This window comes from Delphinapterus leucas, chromosome 20, assembly GCF_059928025.1.
Source record: "Delphinapterus leucas isolate spDelLeu-1000000601 "Yukka" chromosome 20, BTC_Dleu_Yukka2, whole genome shotgun sequence".
Taxonomy (NCBI): Eukaryota; Metazoa; Chordata; class Mammalia; order Artiodactyla; family Monodontidae; genus Delphinapterus; species Delphinapterus leucas.
Window position 1 is genome coordinate 48,239,241 of NC_143148.1, and position 25,630 is coordinate 48,264,870.

At 43.9% G+C, this 25,630-nt stretch overlaps 1 protein-coding gene across 1 annotated transcript in view; it reads right to left on the reverse strand.

The window, feature by feature from the left end:
* Window positions 1-18,738, reverse strand: part of FA2H (fatty acid 2-hydroxylase) — a 65,415-nt gene extending 46,677 nt beyond the window's left edge. The window contains exon 1 of the mRNA XM_022583199.3: window positions 18,369-18,738. Coding sequence (XP_022438907.1) covers window positions 18,369-18,710 — 342 coding nt within the window. The 5' untranslated portion in view covers window positions 18,711-18,738. The remainder of the gene's footprint in view (window positions 1-18,368) is intronic.
* Between the last annotated feature and the right edge of the window lie 6,892 nt (window positions 18,739-25,630).

Sequence of the window (25,630 nt, forward strand, 5' to 3'; positions counted from 1 at the left end):
GACGTGGAGATGTGGACAAGACATTCCCAGCCTTCTGGGTCCTTGATGCCAGTTTGCTGTGGACCCAGCATTGTTCTTACTCGTGAAATGAGCCCCCTTGGATGACATCACCAGCAACCTTGTCACCAGAAGCAGGAGCCAGCATAGGTGGGCATTCCAAGACATCAGAAAAGGGGGCCAGTGGATTGAAACTAGTAAATTACCACTCACAACTCGCCATAGCACCCCACAAATTTTCAGGCTACTAACTTGATCCTCTACCAAATCCTGCCATGGAACATCTGTATCCAGGCAGATCTCTTCTGCTCTAGCCTCTAACCTTAGATGAGGGCACCATTTCCAGGAAGTCACCAAGAGTCAAGTGGACACAGTTTTTTCCCAATGAAAGCCGAACTCGGGGATTTGGAACAGCCCGAGGGGAAAACTCCATCTGGGAGCCTGTGCTGGGGAGGTTGACCTGGGCATGGTCAGGGGGGACCAGGGGAGCTCTCTGAGGCTCACTTCCTTGGTCCTGCCTTACAAAACCCTGCCTCGCCTGCAGTGGTAGGATGGGTGGGACCAGAGCTTCAACTCTGATGAGCAGCCTTAGCAACTGCAGCAAATGAACTCCTCAAGGTTTAGCCTTTTGCAGATTCCAGGGGACATCTCTAGACTGTGCTCTCTCAAGTCTTAGACCTCAAGGCACCTCAGGTGGGCTTACAGAATGTGCTATCCACAGGGAAGACACACTTAAGCCATCTAAAATATATTATCTCCTGACTGACCCAACTTCTATAAAACAACCAGTTTCAGATGTAACACTCCGTCTGTAAGGATTAATCTCAAAATACTATTTTGCTGTTTTATTAAAGGAGAAACAAGACCATTGATTTACAAATAACCTCATATATCTCTATTCCAGAGACAAGATTCCTAAATGTGCCTTTTGTAATCTAATAACTTAAGAAAGAAAAATACTGTTGTTGTCTTTGTTTACAAAAGGGCAAATGATTATATTGCCAGAAACAATAAAAGCCACTGAACTGTTGTGTAAACAAAACAATAAAAACAACAACAAAAAACAACCTGTCTTATACCCACTACTTCTTTTTACTTATTCAAGCAATTTCCCCCTCTCCCTTGCTCAGGCATGGAATCTTCTCCCATTTGTAGCTGAGGATGTTGACGTTCAAGAGGTTGACTGGCTTCCCTCCAGTGACACAGTGAGTTCAAGAACATAAGACTGTTGAACTCTAAACCTGTCTTCTTTTCCACCCTCATTTATCCTGACAACTTCCAAATCCACTGCACATTTCTCAAACTAGCCAAGTCTACACAGTGAGCCCTAGAACTGGTACCTCCTCATGAGTAATAGCCTACACACCACGTTTTATGCTCAGGTGTTTATACTCATCACTCTAATGATGCTCAGCCCCAGGGGATGACGTCCTTGATCAGCCTCAAGGCAACTTGTCCTTCTGGGTGGCCAGTGCCTCTCTGACATGGCCACATGTCAGGGACATCACTGAATACACGATATGGTGTGATCATGTAGAGAGACAGCAAGAAGGAGCCATTTGAGAAGGATGCAGGGACACCAGCTTTCTGGTGTCCAGATTAGGATGCCACTATCCTAGAGAGAAATGCCTTGTGACTCTGGGCCACAGCTCAGACCAACGCTTTTTTGCCCAAGAGAACTTTCTGCAATGATGGAAATGTTCTAGATCTGTCCTGTCCAATATAGTAGTCACTAGCCACATATGTCTACTGAGCGCTTGAAATCTAGCCAGTGTGACTGAGGAACTGAATTTTTATTTATTTAATTTAAAATTAAATTGTCACATGTGCCTCGTGGCTACCATATTGGACACCAGATTTCTGGACTCATATATTCAGCTACTATTTGAAATCTCTACCTGGGTGTTTCCTGGGCATCTCAAACCTAATAGGGTCCTAGTGAACTTTAATTGCCCCATCCCAAACCATGGACCCCCAGCCCAGTATTCATCATTCCACAAACCAAACCACCTAATTGCTCAGGTCAAAACCTTGATGTCACTTTCAACTCCTCTCTTCCCTCACTCCCAATGTTTAATCCCTTAGCAAGACATTTCCAATTTCTATCTACTTCTTTCTGTCCCAATGGCCTCCCAGTCCAGGCCACCTCTTTTTGTCATCTGGACAACAGGGATGGTCTCTTAGCTCTCTTCCTGTTTCCACTCTTTTTAAATTAATTAATTAGTTAATTAATTAAGTTTTGGCGGTGTTGGGTCTTTGTTGCTGCACGTGGGCTCTCCCTAGCTGTGGCGAGCGGGGGCTACTCTCCACTGTGGTGTGTGGGCCTCTCATCGCGGTGGCCTCTGTTGTTGTGGAGCACAGGCTCTAGGTGCGCGGGCCTCAGCAGTTGTGGCATGTGGCCTCAGTAGTTGTGGCACGCAGGCTTAGTAGTTGTGGCGCATGGGCTTAGTTGCTCCGTGGCATGTGAGATCTTCCTGGACCAGGGCTTGAACCCGTGTCCCCTGCCTTGGCAGGCGGATTCTTACCCACTGTGCCACCAGGGAATCTCCCTGTTTCCGCTCTTGCCTCCCTTCAAGCTACCATCCACATGGCAGCCAGAATGATCTAATAAACTATAGACCAACTTTGTCAGTGTTCCGCTTCAAGTCCTCCAGCCCCTTGTTCTCAGAGTAAAATCTAAGCCCCCTACAATGACCTGTGAGCCCCGCTGAGGTAGGGCTCCTGCTGACTCCTCGCTCCAGCCCACACCCACTCTCCATCGCCCACAGCACTCCAGCAACAGCAGAGCCGCCTTTTGCATGCCTGATGTCACCAATCCTGCCAGACCCCAGGACCTTAGTGCTTGCTGTTCCTCTGCCTAGAATGCTTTTTCACCCAGTTCTTATGACAGCTCCTTTTCATCCATCATATATCAGTTCCCCAGAGAAGCCTTCCCTGACCATCCCCACCAGAAGCTGCAGCTGTCACTCTGTCACAGCCCCCTGATCTAAAATATATTTTCTGTCTGTCTGTGTATCATCTAAAATATATTCTGTTACAGCTCTTGCCACCAGCTGTGATTGTCCTATCTATCTCCCTCTGGCTACTGGGAGGTACCCCCCATGAGGGCAGCGAATAGTTGTCTTTTTATCCCCAGCATCGAGCTTGGTCTGGGCATGATGAGACTATATCCACTATGTTTGCAGCTGAATAGAGGAAGGAATGGTGGGGAGAAAGAGGCAGCCCTGCAAGCCCCTGGGACCACTGGGGCAGTCGCCAGCCTCTGTTTCAGAGACCAACTGTCCCTGACCAGGGCGCGTGTCCCCAGTCCAACATCGTACTTGTCCAGGTGAAGACACAAGGACAGCAGGTTGATGCAGACCCCACACGCCCTAGCTGGGGGGAGGGGTAACTCTGAGAGACTGAATGTCACCACTCTCCAGCTCCTCCAGGGGGTAAGTGGCCTCACCCAAGAGAGTCTGAGCACATAGCAACTCAGATCTTAAAAGCATCCATCCCTTACCACCTAACAGGAACCTGCCTTTTCTTAGCAGAAGCTGGGGCTAAAGGGGCTCGTAATCATCTATCTCAGTTTAATCTACATGCTCTGTCTTACAGAGCTCACATGATGTCATTGAAGCCGCAGAAAATCCTGTAGTGATGCAAGGAATAAGGAAATCAAGGCCAAGAGAGGTTTAGTGACTCATGTGATGTCACGTAGCCAGTAAGACCCAGAGCTAGACCCAGAGCTGCAGATCCCCGGCGCCTCCTCTCTCCTGGAGGGGAATAGGATGGGCTGCTAATTCAGCGCCCACCACACAACTGCTCTGCACTAAGCTCCACTCTGGGAGCTTGGGGATGCTGATTCTTCAGTAATTCCAAGAGATCTACCTACTGAGCCACTTTCAGCGACTCCAGCTTTTCTATCTCCATTTTCCCTCTGCCCTTAGCCTTCTAGGACAGTGGGTTGCAAACTTTATGTTGTTTCTAAGGCACACAGAGAGCTTGTTAAAAGTACAGATTTCTGGGGTCTTGCCTTCAGAGATTCTGATTTTGTAGATTTGGGGAATGGCCCAAGAATATGAAATATATATATATATATATATATATATATATATATATATATATATCTCCTTATGGCAATTAATTCTTTAATTTAGTTTTATGTCTATTTTTTCACCCCCAGTGAAACATCAAACTTTTCACACAAGTCTTAAAATATTAGAATCTCTGTTGCTACTAGAGCCATTTTTCTGAAATATAACGCAGTTCTCCAGTGCCTATCACATTCACTTTCTTCTAGGTTATTTGAGCGGCAGAAGTTGTTTAACGATATCTGTATTGGGAGGAATAGTATCTCTCTGCACCCCACCCCTGCCAAATTCATGTCTACCCAGAACCTTGTGAATGTGACTTTATTTGGACATAGTGTCTTTGCACTGATCATGTTATCATGAGGTCATACTGAGTTAGGGTGGGCTCTGAATCCAATATGACTGGTGTCCTAGTAAGAAGAGGGGAAATTTGGAGACACAGATGCAGAGACACAGGGAAGAATGCTTTTGTGCAGATGGTTGCAGAGACTGGAGTGATGTATCCACAAGCCAAGGAACACCAAGCATTGCCAGCTCCACCAGAAGCTAGGAAAGAGGCAAGGAACAGATTTTCCCTTAGAGCCTCCAGAAGGAACCAACTTTGCCAACTCCTTGATTTCAGACTTCTAGCATCTAGAATGGTGAGAATAAATTCCTGTTATTTTAAGTGCCCACTTTGTGGTATTTTGTTACAGCTGCTCTAGGAAACTAATACAATTTCATTAGAAATGTGACGCCTTGTTACACGTAACCATTCACATGCTGTTACCTTGTTTTATTTTCCCACTCATCCTTTAAGAACATATTTGGAAGTGATGTCCATGATGTAACTACCCAGTATTTTTCCAACTTTTTATTATGAAATAATTTAAACATGCAGCCAAGGTGAAAGAATCTCACTGTGAATACCTGTATCCCTACTACCTAGATCCTACCATTCACATTCTACTCTTTCTTTTTAAAAGCACTTTTGGTACATACCTTAATTAAAAAATACGTTATTGCTAAAAAATGCTAGCCATCACCTGAGTCTACAGTGAGTTATTACCTTTTTGCTGTAAGAGGGTTTGAAATATTGTAAGAATTACCAGAATGTGACACGGAGACACAAAGTGAGCAAATTCTGTTGGAAAAACGGCACCAATAGACTTGCTTGACACAGGGTTGCCACAAACCTTCAATTAAAAAAAAAAAAATGCAGAATCTGTGAAGTGCAACAAAGTGAAGTGCAATAAAACAAGGTCTGCCTGTATACACTGTGTGATTCCACTTCTGTAGTATTCTGTATATGTCTGAAAGAGGAGGAAGATCAGAGGACAAAGAAGTGCCTCACTGTGTTGTGTCACCTGTGTACAGTCCTAAGTAAAATGTTGATCCTTGCACCTCCCTACCAGCTAGTCTCACTGCCCTCCCCCCAAGGCTCTTGGACACCCCGTCCCTACATCACAATATGCTCCTATTATCCAAACAACACCACACTGGGACCTCCCTGCTTCCCAGAGCCTTTCTCCAAAGCCATCTCCTCACCACAAAATCCAAACCAGCATTCCCTCAGTGTGCTCCAATTCTGCCCAGTTCTAGCAGGAAAAAAGCCTAATTTACGTGATTGACATTAAGATCTGAATGACCAGAGACAACCCTTTTAACCTGTCAGAGTTTTCATGCTTTTAATTGAGCTAAGATTTCTAATCTCTAGTTGATGGACCTTCAGACAATACTACTCAACGGTAAAATGATTGAAAAAAAAAAAAAAGCAATTTTTAAAGGCTGGTGTATACCAACATCTAACGCTTGCAATCATGAGGTCATATCTTTAGAAGCAATTACTAAATATGTGTTAAATTTATTTGCCTCCTTTAAAAAAATTAGGTATAAACTTCATATAGTGAAAAATTACCAATCTTAAGTGTATTGTTTGATATGTTTTGACAATTATATGCCTCCTTGCAGCCAATGCCCACATCAAGATGTAGGACATTTCCACCGTCCCAGAAAGTCCCAGGAATCTATTTTTAGTAAGGCCTCATTTGATTTTGATGAAAGGAAGGTAGAGAGGGATAAGTATTCAGTTCCCTTGACCAGAGGGACAAGAAGTTTTAGATTTACAGGGCTTTACAAGAGAGGTGCCAGTTTCCCTGATAGGGCTCCTCCCGGCTCTCCTAGCCTCCCCTGTTCATACACACATAGAACTTGACCTGTAGGCCCCTCCTCCAACTACAAGCTGTGGACACAAAGCAGGAAAGGTACACAGGACCCGCGCCCATGCTGAGTTCCAGCGGCAAGGCTGCCTCCAGACATTCCCTCCACACCACTCCTCATCCTTGCATTCCCTGCTGAAATCACTACCATTCCACAACCACTGCACACCCACTGTGCACCCCCCCTTCCCATGGGCTTTCGGACTGTGGCGGCAGCCTGTCTGAGCTTCCCTGAGCCACTTCCTCCCTGCTCCAGCCACACGACATCAGGGTCAGGGCGTGCTGGGCAGCCACTTGACAGTCAGACTTGACTGTATTTGACTGTATTTCCCCAAGGCTGGCAACATGGTCCAGAATTGATGCTCAGCTCTTGTCCCGCCCTTTGCTTTCTCTAGTGGAGCAGGTGGGAGCAGGATGGAATCTAACAGAAGGAGGAAAGGGGAAAAAAACCCTGAATGGCTAAAACCTAATAAGAAAATGAGTGATTTCATTAGTATAGCATAGAGTCCAAGAATAGACCAAAATATAACTGTGAATGTTTGATGTGTGATAAAGGTTTTTGTTTTAAATCAGTGAGAAAAGATAGCTTATTCCATAAATCTACTGGGATAACCAGTTGGTCACTTGGAAAAATATAAACCTAAAATAATCTCTATTTTGTTCTTTACACCAAAAAAAAAAAAAAATCCAGGTAGATAAAACATTTAAGCAAAAACAAACAAACAACAACAGAATCATTAAGGATAAAAACTGTGAGAAGGATACAAAATATTTTTTGCTTGCTTTTATATATAAAATCATAAAGTAGAGGTGGTCTTTCTAAGAATGATAAGATGACAGCTTTTTACTACATGGAAAACTGAAAGGTTTAAATGGAGAAAAGAAAAAAATTAAACAAGCCAAAAGACAAATGAGAGCTGGAAGACAAGTAGTATTATGTATGATGGAAAATAGGCTAATATTCTTTATATATAAAGAGCGATATAAATCAATAAGAAAAAGATCAACTATCCAGTACAGATGGACAAAGGACCTGAACATGCAGTTTACCAAAAAGGTGCAAATAATTTAGAAATGTATAATTTGAACAGGGCGCAAATTTTTTCTCCCATTGGCAAAGATTAAAAGTACTGGTAGTACACAGCATTGGTGAGGATGTGAAGGAACAGGCATTCTTGTATGCTTTTGGAGGGAGTTTTAATTGGTACAACCTTTTTAGAGGGCAGTTTGGCAATATCCATCAAAATACAAAATGGATATCATTTTGATCTAGAAATTTCACATCTAGGACTCTATATTACAAATTTATTTGCATATGTGTGCAAAATGATTATGTAAGGATGCTTCTTGTAGCATTGATATAATAGGGAAAAACATCAATAGGGATAGCTATCAGAAAGAATGTTGACAACCTAGAAGAAATGGACAACCTTCTAGAAACATACAGCCCACCAAAACTGAATCAAGAGGAAATAGATAATTTGAAGAGACCGATCACTAGACGTGAAATAGAATCTGTAATAAAAAAAAGTCCCTACAAAAAAAGTCCAGGACCAGATAGCTTCACAGGAGAATGCTACCAAACAAACAAAGAAGAACTTATACTGATTCTTCTCAAACTCTTCCAAAAGATTGAAGAGGAGGGAACACTCCCAAAGACAGTCTCTTAAGCCACCATCACCCTGACACCAAAACCAGAAAAGATATCACCAAAAAAGAAAATTACAGACCAATATCTTTGATGAATATAGATGCAAAAATTCTCAACAAAATATTAGCAAACCGAATCCAACAACACATAAAAAAGATCGTACACCACGACCAAGTGGGATTCATCCCAAGTTCACAAGGATGGTTCCACATATGCATATCAATCAATGTAATACACCACATAAACAAAAGAAAAGTCAAAAACCACATGACCATCTCAATAGATGCAGAGAAAGCATTTGACAAAATTCAACATCCATTCATGATAAAAACTCTCACCAAAGTGAGTATAGAGGGAACATAGCTCAACATAATAAAAGCCATTTATGACAAACCCACAGCCAATATAATACTCAACAGTGAAAAGCTGAAAACCTTCCCACTAAAATCTGGAACAAGACAAGGATGCCCACTCTCACCACTTCTATTTAACATAGTATTGAAAGTCCCAACCACAGCAATCAGAGAAGAAAAAGAAATAAAAGGTATCCAAATTGGAAGAGAAGAGGTAAAACTGTCATTATATGCAGATGACATGATACTATATATAGAAAACCCTAAGCATGGCACACGAAAACTACTAGATCTAACAAAAGAATTCAGCAAAGTAGCAGGAAACATGATTAATATTCAGAAATCAGTTGCATTTTTCTACATTAACAATGAAATATCAGAAAGGGAATGTAAAAAAAACAATAACTTTTAAAATCACCCCACCCCCAAAATATACCTAGGAATAAACCTGACCAAGGAGGTGAAAGACTTATATGCTGAGAACTAAAACATTAATAAAGGAAATCAAGGGACTTCCCTGGTGGTACAGTGGTTAAGAATCTGCTTGCCAGTGCTGGGGATATGGGTTCAATCCTGGTCCAGGAAGATCCCACATGCCACGGAGCAACTAAGCCCGTGCTCCACAATTACTGAGCCTGCACTCTAGAGCCAGCGAGCCACAACTACTGACCCCGTGTACCTAGAGCCCATGCTCCACCACGAGAGAAGCCACTGCAATGAGAAGCCCGTGCACCTCAACTAAGAGTAGCTCCCACTCGACGCAACTAGAGAAAGCCTGAGCGCAGCAGTGAAGACCCAACTGAAACATAAATAAATAAATTAAATAAAGGAAATCAAAGAGGACTCAAAGAAATGGAAAGATATCCCATGCTCTTGGACTGGAAGAAAGAATGAAGAAAAGTTTTATTGCTGATGTGTAAGGAAGTACAAAACATGTCATTAGGTGAAAAAAGCCGCAAGTTGCCAAGCAGCCTGTACCATACAACTCCTTTATGTGGGAAATAGAATAATATATGTGTTTCTCTGAGGCCACATAAGAAATTGTTGGTAGTGTTTACACAGGGACTAGGTTGGGAGGGGCACTCAATATTTTGTTTTGCACATTACTTTTTTTTTTTTTTTTTTTTTGCGGTACGCGGGCCTCTCACTGTTGTGGCCTCTCCCGTTGCGGAGCACAGGCTCCGGACTCAGCCTGCCATGGCTCACAGGCCCAGCCGCTCCGTGGCATGTGGGATCTTCCTGGACCGGGGCACAAACCCGTGTTCCCTGCATCAGCAGGCGGACTCTCAACCACTGCGCCACCAGGGAAGCCCTGCACATTACTTTTAATGATTTAAATTTTTGTATGAACTATGTTCATGGGTAATTATCACAATAGAGAAAAGGAGGGACAAAGTGATGGCTGGGGTTACTACCATCTGACAGTATACAATATAACAAAATGCAAACTGACTGCAAAGTGGAAATTCAAAATCAATGCAAAAACTTAGAAAAATTTCATGAAGTCAATGAAAGTGAGAGAAAACTGTTTTAGTTACAGTTCCACTGCCAAATAAGGATCTGGCAAAGTCAGGCTGTTTAACACTGAAATACAGGCAATCAACAAAGGGTGAGGCCCTTCAAAAGAGGAGGACTTGTTTATTAAAGGATCAAAAGAGATCCTTAGCCCTTAAATACTCTTGCTAAAATGACCTTTTTTAAAAAATTTTAAAATTTTGGCTGCATTGGGTCTTCATTGCTGCACGCGGACTTTCTCTTGTTGCGGTGTGCAGGCTTCGCCTTGCGGTGGCTTCTCTTGTTGCAGAGCATGGGCTCTAGGCACGTGGGCTGCAGTAGTTGTGGCTCACGGGCTCAGTAGTTGTGGCACACGGGCTTAGTTGCTCCGCTGCATGTGGGATCTCCCCAGAGCAGGGATCAATCCCGTGTCCCCTGCATTGGCAGGTGGATTCTTAACCACTGCAGCACCAGGGAAGTCTCTAAAATGACCTTCATGATGACACAGTGAACAGCCAATGCAAAGTTTAGAATGTCACAATGTGCTTTCATACGTTTTTGTCAGAAAAACCACACATGCGCAAAACAACACTACTTGATTCATTACATGCTCAGTTTAAGAATCAGCACCCAAGTGCAATCTGAATTTTGCTGTCAGATTTTTTTTTTTGGCTGTGCCACAGGGCTTGCAGGATCTTAGTTGCCCAACCAGGGATCAAACCCGTGTCCCTTGCAGTGCAAGCACAGAATCCTAGCCACTGGACTGCCAGGGAATTCCCCTGCTGTCAGATTAAAATAAACTAAAGCAAACAACAAAATAAACTTTTCAGTTTCATTTTTAAAGAGTATCAGTTTCCTTCTCTCAACCACTTGGCCCATTTTCTATGAAGTTTTGGTCTTCATTTAAAGTAGATTCACTTTAAGTGACCTTTAATCCTAGGAGTCAAGGACTTTCCTACTCAGGTTCAAGAACAACTGAATTTTTTTATGGCACCCTGTCTCCAACCTGCATAATCTTTTACACCTGGCACTCCAAAGGGTCTTGCCCAGGACATGGGGAAGCAACAACTAAATCGGGTTGGTCTGTCCTGGTGCCTAACTTGGGATCATGGAAGCTGTATTTATTCAGCTAAATGTAACTTCTCCTTATTCCTCCATGGCAGCCAGTCTCAAAGTGTGGGCCTTAACTTGATTTAAAAATGTGAGATCCTGTGATAACAAATGGAAAAAAATAAAAATAAAAAAAATAAAAATGTGAGGTCTTTCTTTGATCTTTGTGGGTAAGTGATGCTTGTTTCATAGACATTCATTATTACATAAGACTAGGAGCTATTTATTAGCAACTAAGTGGGTTATTATGGACTATTAACATTTGGGATTTATAAAACAAAGCTAGCCATTACTAGAGATCCCTAAAATCTCCAATTCCATTTTCCAGTGGGAAAGGTAAGCATCACGCAATGCTAAGCAATGTTAAAAATGTTCTGCTGGGCATAGAAGAATGTACAGAACTAGAACTCTACTCCCTTTAAATTCTATTTGTTTTAAAGGAGAAACTATGACTAATTCACTTAGGTAATTATCAACCACGTTTGTTGTAGATTACATGGTTCACTCTAAGTGTGTAGTCACATGTATTTCCACCAAAGGAATTTTTGGCTACTAGCTTTCCTCTAACAGGACCTTAAGACATGCTGTATGCATCGTAGTTCAACACATCCCCTCAAATTTGCTTATCTGGTACTGCTATTTTAACACCTTGCAATATAAATACTATCGAAGTCAGAAAACAAAGCATTTGAATAATTATGTCTTAGGGCTATGCTTCATAACAACAAATCCTGAGTATGAGGTTTCTATTTCTCAGTGATAACTTTACAGCTGTTGCTAGCATCAATTTTGTTGTTCCCCAGTCTTGTTACTATGACTGAGTTTGTTTTCCATCAGAGGGCAAGAGCAGGTGGGGAAACGGTTGTTAGAATCTTCTGCCCATCTTAGATGAGCAGCAATTAGAGAAGATTGAGAATCACCATTCGGAGATGACACGCTTTAGAGAATTTTGTATGAAAAGACACAGGAAAGAGTAAACAGAACTGGAAACCCAGGAACCTGGGTCCTGCCTATGCACATCATCCAGACACTTATAGACACATGGGGACGGGTCACAGCCCTGAGAGCAATGAGGGCTCTCAATGGGCATTTTCTATGGTTAATTTCACTTCTAACCTTGCAGGGATGAACTTCAGTAGCCTGGTATGGAAGACGTTTTGCCAACTCTTTCTGGCGGCAAAACACTGAGGGCAAAGGTAGAAATGAGTGACTCACTTGATAGTCCTCCATCCTTTCCATCAACTCCCAACCCTTTTAGCTAACAAAAAAGAAACTGGAAAGAGGTTTCTGTTTGTTTTTTTTTTTAACATCTTACTACTTGAAGTATCTTGTGTGCGCTAATATCACCACTTTCCTTTTCAATCTGGTACACATATCAGTTTTCCAAGCAGTTCATTCATTCATTTATTCAGACATTTGTTACTTCCTGTTGGCAAGCACCAGTGTGCTACTGTCTCCTAGGGAAACCCAGATGAATCATGCAATTCCAGTCTTCGGAGAGTTTACAGTTTAGTGGAGAAGATAAGACACAGTGAAAACACAGTGAATAAGGAAGAACATTTTGAATGCTGTAATGTAGGGAGAGGCCAAGTGCTATGAGAGTTTGGGAGAAGGAAAAACCCAGTTCTAGATGGGGAGATAAGGAGAATCTCTGTGGAAGAAATAGAGTTTGAGATGGACTTAAAGGATGTGGCAATCGGGAGCCACTGAAGATTTAGGAATCCCGCTGTAACAAAATCACATGCTCTTTGGAAAGCTTCACAAGGCAATGGGCCGAAGGAAGTGTTGGCAGGGAGAGACCTGCCCAGGAGACTGCTGCAATAATGAGTATAACGCAGCTCTGGCCAAGGTAGGGGAGTAGTGGGTAGGCGTCCTGGAAGGAGGACTAAGGAGACTCATGAGGATTGGCATGGGGTCTGTCCCAGCCACTGGCTCTTTCCAGTTATCCCCCATTTCCCCCTCTACAGCCTCTGGATTCTCTAGGACACAGCAAGGAATGGAGACAGTTAAAAAACACAGATCATCTCCCAGACGTAGTATTGGGTGAAAGAAGCTATACAGCAGAGCACACACTGTGTGACTTTTCTGGGAAATGAAGAGCAAGAGAAACTAGCAGTGGAGACTGAGCCGTAACGACCAGGGGTATAAGAGGTGAAGTAGGCGGGATAACGCAACCCCCTTCAAAATCTACGTCCCAATACCTGGAACCCGTGACTATGTTACTTTACATGGCACAGAGGACTTTGCAGGTGTGATTAAATTAAAGATTTTGTGATGAGGAGATGATCCTGGATATCTGGTGTGGGGGTGGGGGCGGGGGGGGATGGGAGCACAGTGTAATCACAGGGTTCCTTATAAGTGAAAGATGGAGGCAGGAGAATCAGAGTCCGAGAACGAGAAGGGACAGGAGAGCAGAGGTCAGAGCAATGTGACTGCTGGCTGGGGGCCAGGAGCCAGGGAACACAGGCAGCCTCTAAAGGCTGGAAAAAGTGAGGAAACGTCCTCCCCTAGAGCCTCCAGAAGGAGGCTGCCCTGCCAATTCATTTCTGACTTCTGACGCTCCAGAAACACAAGAGAATAGATGTGTGTCGCTTTAAGTCACTGAGTTTGTGGTAATTTGTTACAGCAGCAATAGAAAGCCAAAGGGGTGAGGTATCCAGAAACCAGCTGAGGACAGTGTGTCAAGCAGTGGGGAGCGATCGCCATGTCGAGAGTTGCTGCCAGGCCAGGTGAGAACTGACCACCAGGGTTAGCCAGGTGAAGGTCCCGATGGCCCTGGCAAGGGTACTTTCAGGGCCGTGGTGGGTTTCAGAGAGAACAGGGCACTTATTTCCTGTCTGTCTAAATGAAGGAAGACGACATATGGACCAACAGTGAGTTGTGTGTCTTAAGATAAATAAATAAGGAAAGGGAAGATGATGGATGCTGCTCAGGCATCAATTTGGGTTCTTTGCTGGGAATGTTTCCAGAAATGATTACCCTCGGGTGTTTCTGAGATTCCTGTCTATTTCTTTTTACTTCCCCCATAGAGTCCTAATTTCCAACCCTCGCCCTAATTTGGGTCTCGAAGCCCCTTCTACCACTGAATTCTGAGGTGACACCAGGGGACACTCTTGGAGCCTGTGTTTACCCTGTGTCACATGGAACCACAGTGACTTGTGTCCCTGGCCCACTCCCAGCTTCCACTAGCTTCATCCTCCAGGTAAGGCTCACCTGGCACCACAGCAGGCCAGGGCTCACAAGTCCCTGGCAGGTAGCAAAGGACGGTGGCTGCTGACTGGCCAGGCAGGCCCACTTAGGAAGCCTTGTTGTAGGCTAAGCAGACCTCGACCCCTTCAGTTAGCAGGTTTCTCACATCCACTCCGCTCTGCAGGCAGGGGGAGTTTAGCAAGTTTCCCAGTCATCAGCTTTTATCTGAATTCTCAGCTCAGACCGGCATTCCAAGCTGGGCTGTGCTCAAGCTGTTCCGGAGCCCCTGGTGGGGTGGGGACCCTGAGTCTTCCCGCACTTAGATCTCCTCCCTATTGTCCATCCCCATTTAGTTACTCAAGCTCCAAAGTTCTGAATGGCTGGACCCCCAAAGCCTGGCAGAACCACATGTGGCAGAATCTGGGGACTTCTCAGCCACTCAGAGACAGATACACCTTGTGGGATTAGGATGCGACACACATTCAGACATTAGGGTTAACCCAACAGCAGGGGCTGGGGAGTCAGCGCTTGCCTTCCTCTAGGGTCTCCCCAAACAGAGGGCTTTTCTCCAGGGGCATGGTCAGACGTCTGCCCGCAGGAGGCCCCCTCAAGGTCTGGGTGTGTAAGATGGGGGGAGTATGATCTGCCTTTTCAGTTATATTCCTCTTGGTGGCAGGTCTGGAGTGAGGGAAGGATTCTGGTTGGACTGTGATGAAAGCTGCAGCTCTGTCACCAGAAAAATGCACAACCACGCATGTTTTACACACAATTTCATCTCTTCCATCAATCCCATAAAATGGTCCATAGAACTCCAGGGTTAAGAAGCTCTGCTCCTTGTGTCTTCCGAAGTGTGAGACTTACTCCACTGATGGTGCTCAGGATTTTAGGGGATAGGAGGATGAGCATTTATTTTAATAGCTCTATTTTTAAAGTGCATGTAAACCCTGATTTCACTGGGAATATTGCCTAGGGTGAGTAAACGATAAAATAAAAAGTGAGTCTACTTAAAAATAAGTATTAAATAGTTCAAGTCATATGCCAATTTGGAAAAAAACTGGAACAGTGATTCGTGGATGACAAGTCTGGGAAACAGTATCTATGGCTTTGGGAGGTTTGGACCCGAAGTTCTTTTCTTTCCTATTTCTTTAAAAAAATTGCTGGTTGGGCTTCCCTGGTGGCGCAGTGGTTGAGAGTCCGCCTGCCAATGCAGGGGACACGGGTTCGTGCCCCAGTCCGGGAAGATCCCACATGCCGCAGGGCAGCTGGGCCCGTGAGCCATGGCCGCTGAGCCTGCGCGTCCGGAGCCTGTGCTCCGCAACGGGAGAGGCCACAGCAGTGAGAGGCCCGCGTACCACACACACACACACACAATTGCTGGTTGCAGCCCAGTCAATGGATTTCATGCCCCACTAACAACATGAGCCACTCTTATCTAAGCTTGGAGTGAGGAGCCCTGAGCGCCCAATCGAGGAGGGGGCCTGGCTTCCCTGCTCAGCCATCACTGATTCACTTCCTCAAGTGCAGGGCTACAAAAGATCTTGTCTCATCCCCACGGTATGTTGGCTCAAACAAGTTTGACTTGTTTCATGTGTGTGCTTCCCTGTGAGTGTGAATGTGTGGGTAAGTGTGTATACAGAGGGGGTGTGGCAAAGTGGGGGAAAGGGGAAACCAGTGGGGCTGAGCCTTGTCCTTGGAATTTCATGGCAGAGCTCCGGCAGGCTCCCTGCTGAGGACTACACTTGGGAAGAAGGACTTCAAGGAGGGGCACCATTCAGAAATGAGCTCCAAACAACAGAGCTGGTTCATGACACTCCCCTTCCCCATCAACGCCCCTTCTGGTCTTCACACTACAGGAGCCGGGTTCTAGCCTCAACAGGTGTCAGCATCCCTGGTCCAGCAGGAGGAGATGGGAGAGGTGGAGAAGGCAGCATGGGGGTTGCCAGAAGGGCTTAACCAGAGAGAAGAACAGATATGTCTTCTCTCCATTCAGCCCTTATGAAGATGGTTTCTCTCTGAAAAGATATCTTCTCCAGATTTCTCCTCTGAATACCTCCCTTCCCCAATATAAAGACAACCCTACACTAGTTTCCAGAATAGTAGACAGAAGCTGACGAGCAACTGGAGTATTGGGTGACTACGGCCGTTGGTCAAGTTTGGGCCATGGTTTGTAAATGTGGTGTTAATTTTTAGTTTTCTTCCCACATCCTCAGGTGGGGGCCCAGATATAAGGATGCCTGAAACATGGCCACACTGGGACTCTTGGGGTAACAGGTGAGTGCAGGGGTAAGAAACAAATTTAGACTCAGTATTCTCTGAAGGTCAGGTAAAGCAAAGCAAAACAAAGCCAAATCAAACCATACTGCTGGGTAGCTAGCAGAGCTAGGAGGTAAAGCCATCTAGGGCAGCTAGCCAGGAGAGGTTCTCTAGATGGTGCTGAGAGGAGAGGCCACACCCTAAGGCTCCTGTTTATAGGACACAGTTACAATGTAGGATGGCTTCCATGAGCCATCACGAGCCTGGAAGTCTCTAGTATTCTGGCTCCCACCTCTCATTTCCTGCACTCAGCTTCAGTTATATCTATGGCTAAACCTTCTGCCCCTTCAGCATGACCTGACACCTAACATCAGCTTCCAAGATTAAACTGGGCCCCCGCTGCAGAATGCTGAGTCCTACCATTTTACATATGAAGTCTCCCAAATTCAACCTTCCCCTTCCCTTGGTCATCGTCACCGTTACCTCTCACTTGGGCTATGGGGTAGCCTCCCGCCTGGTCTCCTCACACCCACATGGGCTCCTTCCACCCCTTCTTGGCATCGCAGCCAGGATGCTCTTCCAAAGATGCAAATCTGACCACGCCACACCCCTGCTTGAATCCGTTACCTGGCTTCCCATTGTTCTTAGAATCAAGTCCCCAAACCTGACCACAGCGGCCCTGGCTGATCTCCCGCCTCCTTCCACTCCCTCTCCTTGCCCAACAGCCTCTGGTCACATTGGTTTTATTTCTGTCCCTTGACTCTGCCAAGCCCTTACCCTTCAGAGCCTTCACACATTCTTTTCCCTCTGTCTGGAAGGTTCTTCTCACCACACTTCACCTGGCTTAAGCCCTATCCATTGATTAGCTCCCAGGGTAAATATCACTTTCTTCAGAAAGCTCTCCCTGATTCATACTCTGATAGCACCAGGTAACTGAAGAATTACTGTAGGATTAGTATGTTACCTCATTAGCCTGTTAGGTCCATGAAGACCGTATTGCTTTTGTCCATTGATACCTCCTCAGTGCCTAGCTCAGTACTGCCAATCACTAAGGGACCAAGTGAGTGAGTGAATAAATGATTAAAGAATTAGGCAAGATGGCCTAGTGAAAAGCCACCTGGAACAGTGAGAGACAAGTCCTTTCATCCAAAGATCTAAAAGCACTTGCTGGGGCCATCTTGAATGCAAGAGCTAGAAGCAGGGAACAACTGTTGGTTTATGTCCAAGCATGATGGCCTCGCTGTCACCAGTCCTACAGCTGGGCCTGGGGAAGTCCTGAAGAGTCGGTTTTCCTCTGGCACAAGCCTACCTGGAACCCAACGGATAGGATCATCTCCCAGGCCCAAGGATCCTTGGGATGGAGAGAGCATTGATTTGGGAATCAGACACACTTGACTTTTCCACTAACTAGCTCAAATTACCTCAAATTCCAAATTGACCTCAAATTACAGTGCCTCCTGGATCCTCAGTTTCCACATCCTAAAATGGGGATAACAAAAGCCACCCCAGGATCAGTCAGAGGTTTAAATACAATCACGAGCCTGTGGTGCACAGCAGCAGGCAGCCCAGAGTGCTACTCCCTTCTCCCCAGCAAAACTGGCTTACCCCTGTCACGTCACTCTGCTGGACACCCAAGCCAGCACGCAAGACAAGGAGTAAAGGGAGGTCTGAGGGGTGGGAGGACATAGGCCACCCAAGACACGGTGCCAACCTCTCCACGCAACCAGAGAAGCCGCTGTGCAAGACTAGGGTGGCATCAGGAAATCCAAACTAGCTGAGAAGGGTGACTGGCACCTTATGAGGTGGGAGAAGTAGCAGATAGAGGAGGGACAGGGGAAATGCTGGAGAGGAAGGGCAAACTCCTGGTTCGGGGTGGGGTGGGGTGGTGGTAGGCAGGGGCCTGTTACCTGGAGAGAAGAGAGGTGAGGGCGGAGGCTGTCACCTTGGGTCCTCCTAGAGGGCAGGTGAACGCGGCCTGCCGGGGAGTGGCGAGTTGGGGCGGGGAGGGTGGGGGGAATAGAGGGTGTGTGACACCCGGGCCCGGCTGTACCTGAGGGTCTCCTTGCAGGTCTCCCACGTAGTACTGCTCGAGCCAGCGGCGCGCGTTGTCCGAGTGCCGGTGTGGTGGCCCGTCCAGGTCGGCGCTAACATCCTGACCAGCCCGTGCCCGCAGCAGCTGCTCGCCCCCTGGGTGGTGCCGCACGAAGCCGGTGAGGTCGTAGAGGCGGACCCCGCAGCGGACCCAGCAGGCGCCGGCCGCCAGGCGCCGCTGGACCTCGGCGGGGGAGAAGGAGGCGGCGGGGGGCGGAGCGGGGGCCATGGCGGGAGACAGGAGCTCGCAGCTCGAAGCCTGCGCGTCTGCTCCGCGACCGCCCAGCGCGCCTCTTAACATCCCCTGAGCCGCTGCCGCCTTGACTGGTCAGCCGTCGCCGCACCTGCTCATTTGCATGCCGCGCTCCCATTGGCCGCTCCTAAGGACGCTGCCTGTGTCCGGAGGGGCTCCTTCCCCATTGGCCGGCAGGACGCCCAGCCGACCCGAGCGGGCCGGGCCACGGGATGCCCGCCCTCCGTCAGGTGGTTCTGGGCAGGTAGAGGGAGCGCCAGCCAAGTGTGTCTCATTGCAAGAGAGCAAAGGCGGCGGGAGGATGCAGGTGGAGCAAGTCTTCTTGTTGCCGGCGGCTGTGTGGACGGACGTCCTCAATAGCCTGTTCGCCACCGGAATAACTCTTCTGCTGCTGCCTTATGGGAGAAACTTGCAGTTTTCCTTCCTCAGGCTGCAGGAGTGGGTGAAGAGTGGGGGAGGCAGCGTGAGAACTAGAGTAAGGCAAGGGAGACACTGGCCTCTGGCGCCCCCAAACTCAGTAATCCCGATATACAATATTTTAATGTAATATTTTTTAAAAAATCATGTCGTGTACAGAACAATGTGAATGTGCTTAATGTCACTGAACTGTAAAGTTTAAAATGGTTAAAATGGTACATTTTATATTATGTATATTTTACCACAATAAAAAAATATATATAACAAAGAATTTTAAAAAATAGGAATATTGGCAAACCACAGCCAGTGGCGCTGGCCACCTGATTTTGTATATAAAGTTTTAGTGGAACCAGGACTAGTGAGAGGAGTGAGGCAGGTTGGTGAAAGTGAAGGGTTGGATCTCGTCTTTAACACTGTAAGTTCTGGTATTTTGTTCATCATGGATTTTTTTGTTTGCATTAGTTTTGAATTTTTAAAATGCTGCATTAAAATACTTATTGTTTTTGTTTTTGTTTTCGGCTGCGCCATGCGGCATACAGAATCTTAGTTCCGGGAGGAGGAATCAAACCCCTGCCCCCTGCAGTGGAAGCTCGGAGTCCTAACCACTGGACTGCCAGGGAATTCCCTAAAGTATTCTTTATCTTGATTACTGAGTTTTTTTGGCACACCCTTAACTTTTGCCTGCAGAATGGCTGCCTCAGTTGCCTCACTCTAGTCTCATCTTCTGGGGAGGATCCTGAGGGACGAACAGAATCCTGCTGCCATTATAGGAGGGGAAATAGGGACCTAAACAAGTGAAGCCTGGTAGTCATGCTGGATGGAAGGGAAGAGCAAGTGCGCTCAATCCAGTTTTGTTTATAACAGGGGAGAGCTGCACACAACTTTAACTGCCCAGCAATTGGGGATCTCACCTGAACTCATGATTTGTAATAAAAGGATCCTGGTACTGAGGTTGCCCCATTCAACTGGCCTTGGTCTCTCTCAGCAAAAGGTATTTTCAGGGTCACCCCTGTTTATGCTCTTCTGGGGTTGGGCCTCTATGCTGGGCCAGCGCTGTGGGGGAAAGCCTAGCTCAGATGCCCTAGGGGCCACCCCAACTACAGACACGTCCAAGGCCAGGAGAGTTGTTCCTTCCTTCTCTCCTTCCCAAGAATTTCCTGGCTCACCCTCAGGGAGTAGGCAAGAGTTTGGCTGAGTATATGGGTCGGCTGTGGAAATGCTGTCCAACAGGCCTGGAGGGAGGCCTTAGGTCACTAATTTTGCTTTTCTCAAGCAGTGAATACATAGTCACTCTCACTCCACTTCCACACCTACTCTGTTCTAAATACCTTGCATGTGCAAAAGCATTCAAACACTCCTGGGTGTCCTCAGGTACTTCCTGATGACAATATCTGTAGGCTACCCGCATTTGGATTTTTCACTGTAGCCTTAAACTCGTATTGTCTGAAGTTAAACAAGCAATTTAGTCATCTATTCAGAATTGTAACATTTCTTACCATAGTAATTCCACTTCTAGAAATTTGACCTTCCAGATTACTGTATAAAGATGTGTAGGGAGGAAAAATAATTTTCCTTCTACCCTTCTAGGTTCTTGGCTGAGACACTCCCTGAAATAAAAGATTAATAGGAGAACAACAAACTTAATTTCATATGTAAGGGGACCCCAAAGGTATGAGACCCAAAGAAGTGACCAGGGCAGGCAGCTTTTATACCTTTTGGACAAAGAAACAATAAATTTGTGAAGAATTGACAAGACAAAGGAGTTTGGGCTTGGAGTAGTATATTAGTAAAGAAGTAACAAGATTTTTTTTTTATACAGACATCTCAGCTCTGAACTCCCTATCTCTAGTGATAAGAATGCCCTCTACCCTTCTGGTACCTGGAAGGTACCTTTCACATGGAAGACTTATTTCCTGCTTTTAGGGGGGACAAAGCAGGGTCAGAGTGTCCTTCTTGTACCAGCTGTTTCTTAAGTAAATTTAATTCAAAATAATCAATAAGCCAAAATGGCATATTTTGGAGTGGCCTGCCCTGAACCCCATCAGATGTATGCATAATAATATTAATTGCGGGGACACCCCTGGCAGTCCAGTGGTTAAGACTCTGCCCTTCTGCAGGGGGTGCAGGTTCGATCTCTGGTTAGGGAACTAAGATCCCACATGCCGCGCGGTGTGGCCAAAAAAAAAAAAAAAAAAAAAATTAATTAATTGCAACATTGCTTATAGACTAGAAACAACCCAAATATTCATCACTAAGGAGGACTGATTAAATAAATGATGGTGTATTCAGTGGAATACTATGTAACCGTTAGAAAGAATGAGGTAGATCTATGTGTACCGATAGGGAACAATCTCTATGATATTGTAAGTGGAAAACAAGAAGAACAGTGTGTGTGGTATGCTAATAACTGCTATTTTAAGTTCTTTAATTTTTAAAGTGCTTTAAATGCAAACAAAAGAGTATGTATACGTTCTAAAGCAAAAATAGTATAATTAATTCACTGAATTTCCCTCCCAACCCAAGAGCTAGGACATTACAAAAATTGCACCTACTCCTACACTCCAAAACTTCCATCTCTCTGCCTCCTCCCAAGAGGTAATCACTGTCCTGACTTTTGTTAATGTCCATGAATCATTTTGTTAATGTCCATGAAAAATTTTTTTATATTTTTATCACATCTATATGTATGCTTATACAATATATTGTTTAGATTACCTTGTTTCTGAATTTTATGAAAATCACATGATACTGTATTTTGATTTATGTAGCCTTTCATGTTTTACTCAATATTGCTTTAGGGTTCATCCATGTTCTTGAGGGTCACTGTAGGTCATCAATTTTCACTGCAGTGTCATATTCCACAATACAAATTTATTTACCCATTTTCCTTTACTTGCAGATACGAATTTGAGGGGTTTTTTTCTATTATAAGCATTCTTGTACATACGGGTACTTCAACTATACTTCAATAAAAATGTTCTATTTCAAATAATAAAACTCAGAATACTCAGAATGTATTTTTTTAATTAATTAATTAATTAATTAATTTATGGCTGCGTTGGGTCTTCGTTGCTGTGCATGGGCTTTCTCTAGTTGTGGCGAGAGAGGGCTACTCTTCGTTGTGGAGCACGGGCTCTAGGCACGCGGGCTTCAGTAGTTGTGGCACTTGGGCTCAGCAGTTGTGGCTCACGGGCTCTAGAGTGCAGGCTCAGTAGTTGCGGTACATGGGCTTAGTTGCTCCGCAGCATGTGGGATCTTCCTGGACCAGGGATCAAACCTGTGTCCCCTGCATTGGCAGGCGGATTCTTAACCACTGCACCACTGTATTTTTTAAAAAAAGAAATGAAAGGTATAAAGAGCAGAGATGAAGGCTTAAAAATCTCTCTATTTGCAGATAACATGATTGTTTACATAGAAAACATCAACTAATTTGCAAAGCAACCAGGACTAATAAGTGAATTTAGCAAGTTCACAGGATCCAAGGTCAAAATACAAAATCAATTATGTGTTACCTACTATCAGCAAACAATTGAAAAATAAAAATGTTAAATTCCATTTATAATAATGTCAAAAAGCATGAATCATGTGAATTGAAAACTACAAAACCCTGCTGAGAGAAATGAAAGAGCATCTAAATAAATGGAGTTCATGGATGTAATAAGTTCCAAGTTCATGGATTGGAAGGCTCAATATTAAGATCTCAAATCCTCCAATTGATCTAAAGATTCAATCCAATCCCAATCATAATCACACTAGGTTTTTTTAAAGAAATTGATAAACAATTATATAATTGAAATTTGCTAAGAGAGTAGTACTTAAATGTTCTCACCAAAAAAAGAAAAAGAAAAAGAAAGACAAGAAAAAAATGGACTAACTGCTTCAAAATTTACATGGAAATGTAAAGGACCTAGAATATCCAAAGCAATATTGAGAAAGAACAAAGTTGCAGACTTACACTTCCTAACTTCAAGACTTAAAACTTCATATTTGAAAGAGCGTAGTGCTCTCATAAGAACCGACAAATAGATCGATGGAACAGAGTCCAGAAATAGACACAAACAGATAACGCCATTTTGTTATTTTACTGAGATACAAAATTTGACCTTTTTAATGTATAGTTGTCCCTTGGTATCCACAGGGGATTTGGTCCAGGACCACCACCCTCTCCCCACAGATACCAAAATCCAAGGATGCTCAAGTCTTTTATATAAAACGGTGTAGTATTTGCATATAACCTATGTACATCCTCCTGTATACTTTAACTCAGCTCTAGAGTACTTAGAATAACTAGTACAATGTAAATGCTATGTAACTAGCTGCTGATGCATTATAGCAAAGTCAAGTTTTGCTTTTTGGAACTTTCTGGAATTTTTTCCCCCAAATATTTTCGATCTGCAGTTGGTTGAATCCGCAGATGTGGAACTCATAGATATGGAGAGACAACTATACAGTTCTATGATTTTGGGGCATCTTCTATACTGTTATAAAGATCACGTTTGTCTCTCCTTCGGTCAATACCACATTGTCTTTGTTATTATAATAGCCTTATATTAAATCTTCATATCTGGTAAGTCTACTGCTCACTCCCTGTTCTCCTTTAGTGTGTCTTGCTTGTATTTGGATTTTTCCTTTTTCATATAAACTTTAGAATCATTTTGTTAATGTCCATGAAAAAGCCTATTTGGATTATGAAAGGAATTGCATTGAATCTATAGATTAAGTTGGAAAGGATTAATATGTTTGCAATACTGAGTCTTCCTATTTATGGACTTGAGCTATATCTCTACTTATTCCAGTCATATGTAATATAGTTCCATGAAGTTTAAAATTTTCTGCATACGGGACTTGCATATATAGGTTAAATTAATTTGTAAGTATACCTTATAGGGTTTTGTTTTGTTTTTGCTATTGTCAACGGCTTCTTTTTTTAAAAAGCGTTTTTCGTTGAAGTATGACATCCATAGAGAAAAGTACACAAAATCATAAGGGTACATACAGTTCAATGAATTTTCACAAAATGAACACACACTTACCAGAAGATAGGACACTAGCAGTTCCACAGAAATCTCCCTCATGCCCTTTTCACATCACTACTTCCTTTCTTCCCCAAAGAAAATCACCATATTGGTTTCAAAAACTGTACGTCAGTTTTGTCTGCTTTTGATCCTTATATTAATGGAATCATATAGGGTGTGCTCTTTTGTAGCTACCTTCTTTCACTCAAATTATGTTCCTGAAATTCACCCATGTTTTGAGGTGTAGTAATCATTTGTACATTCCTGTGGCTGTATAGTATTTCACTATATGAAAAAGCCACACTAATTTATTCATTCTATCATTGATACCTATTTGAGTTGCTTCCAGCTTGGGGCAATTAAGAATAAAGTTGCTATGAACACTCTTGTACATGTCTTTTTTTTTTTAGTATAATTGACCTACAACAATATGTTAGTTCCAAGCATACAACATAGTGATTCAATAATTCTATATATTACAGGATGATCACAAGTCTACTTACCATCTGTCACCAAAGTTATTCCAATATTCTTGACTCTATTCCTCATGCTGTACACTTCATCCCTGTGACTCATTTATTTTGCAGCTGAAAATATGTACCTCTTAATCTCCCTCACCTATTCCACTCATCCCCCTTCTCTCCCTCAGGCAACCACCTGTTTGTTCTCTGTATCTATAAGCCTGTTTCTGTTTTTATTGTGTGTGTTTGTTCATTTGTTTTGTTTTTTAGAGTCCACATATAAGTGAATTCATATGATGTTTGTCTTTCTCTGTCTGACATTTCATTTGGCATAATACCTTCTAGGTCCATCCGTGTTGTCACAAATGGCAAGATTTCATTCTTTTTATGATTGAGTAATATTCCACTGTATATATATACCACATCTTCTTTATCTGTTCATCTATTGATGGGCACTTAGTTTGTTTCTAAACCTTGGCTATTGTAAATAACGTAAACAATGCTGCAATGAACATAAGGATGCATATATCTTTTTAAATTAGTGTTTTTGTTTTCTTTGAAAAAATCCCCAGAAGTGGAATCGGTGGATCACATGGTTGTTCTATTTTTAATTTTTTGAGGAACCCCATACTATTTTCCATAGTGGCTGCACCAATTTACATTCCCACCAACAGTGCACAAAGGTTCCCTTTTCTCCACATCCTTACCAACACTTGTTATTTGTTGTCTTTTTTAATAATAGCCATTCAAAGAGGTGTGTGTGGGGGTATCTCTTTGGGGTTTTGATTTGCATCTCCCTGATGGTTTGTGATGTTAAGCATCTTTTCCTGGGCCTGTTGGCCATCTGTATTATCTTCTTCGGAAAAATGCTTATTTTAAAATCAGATTGTTTATTTAGTTGATGTTGAGTTGTATGAGTTCTTTGTATATTTTGGCTATTTAAATCCTTACCAGATATATTGTTTGCAGATGTCTTTTCCCATTCAGTAGGCAGCCTTTTCATTTTGTTGATAGTTTTCTTTGCTCTGCAAAGGCTTTTTAGTTTGATGTGGTCCCATTTACTGAATTTTGCTTT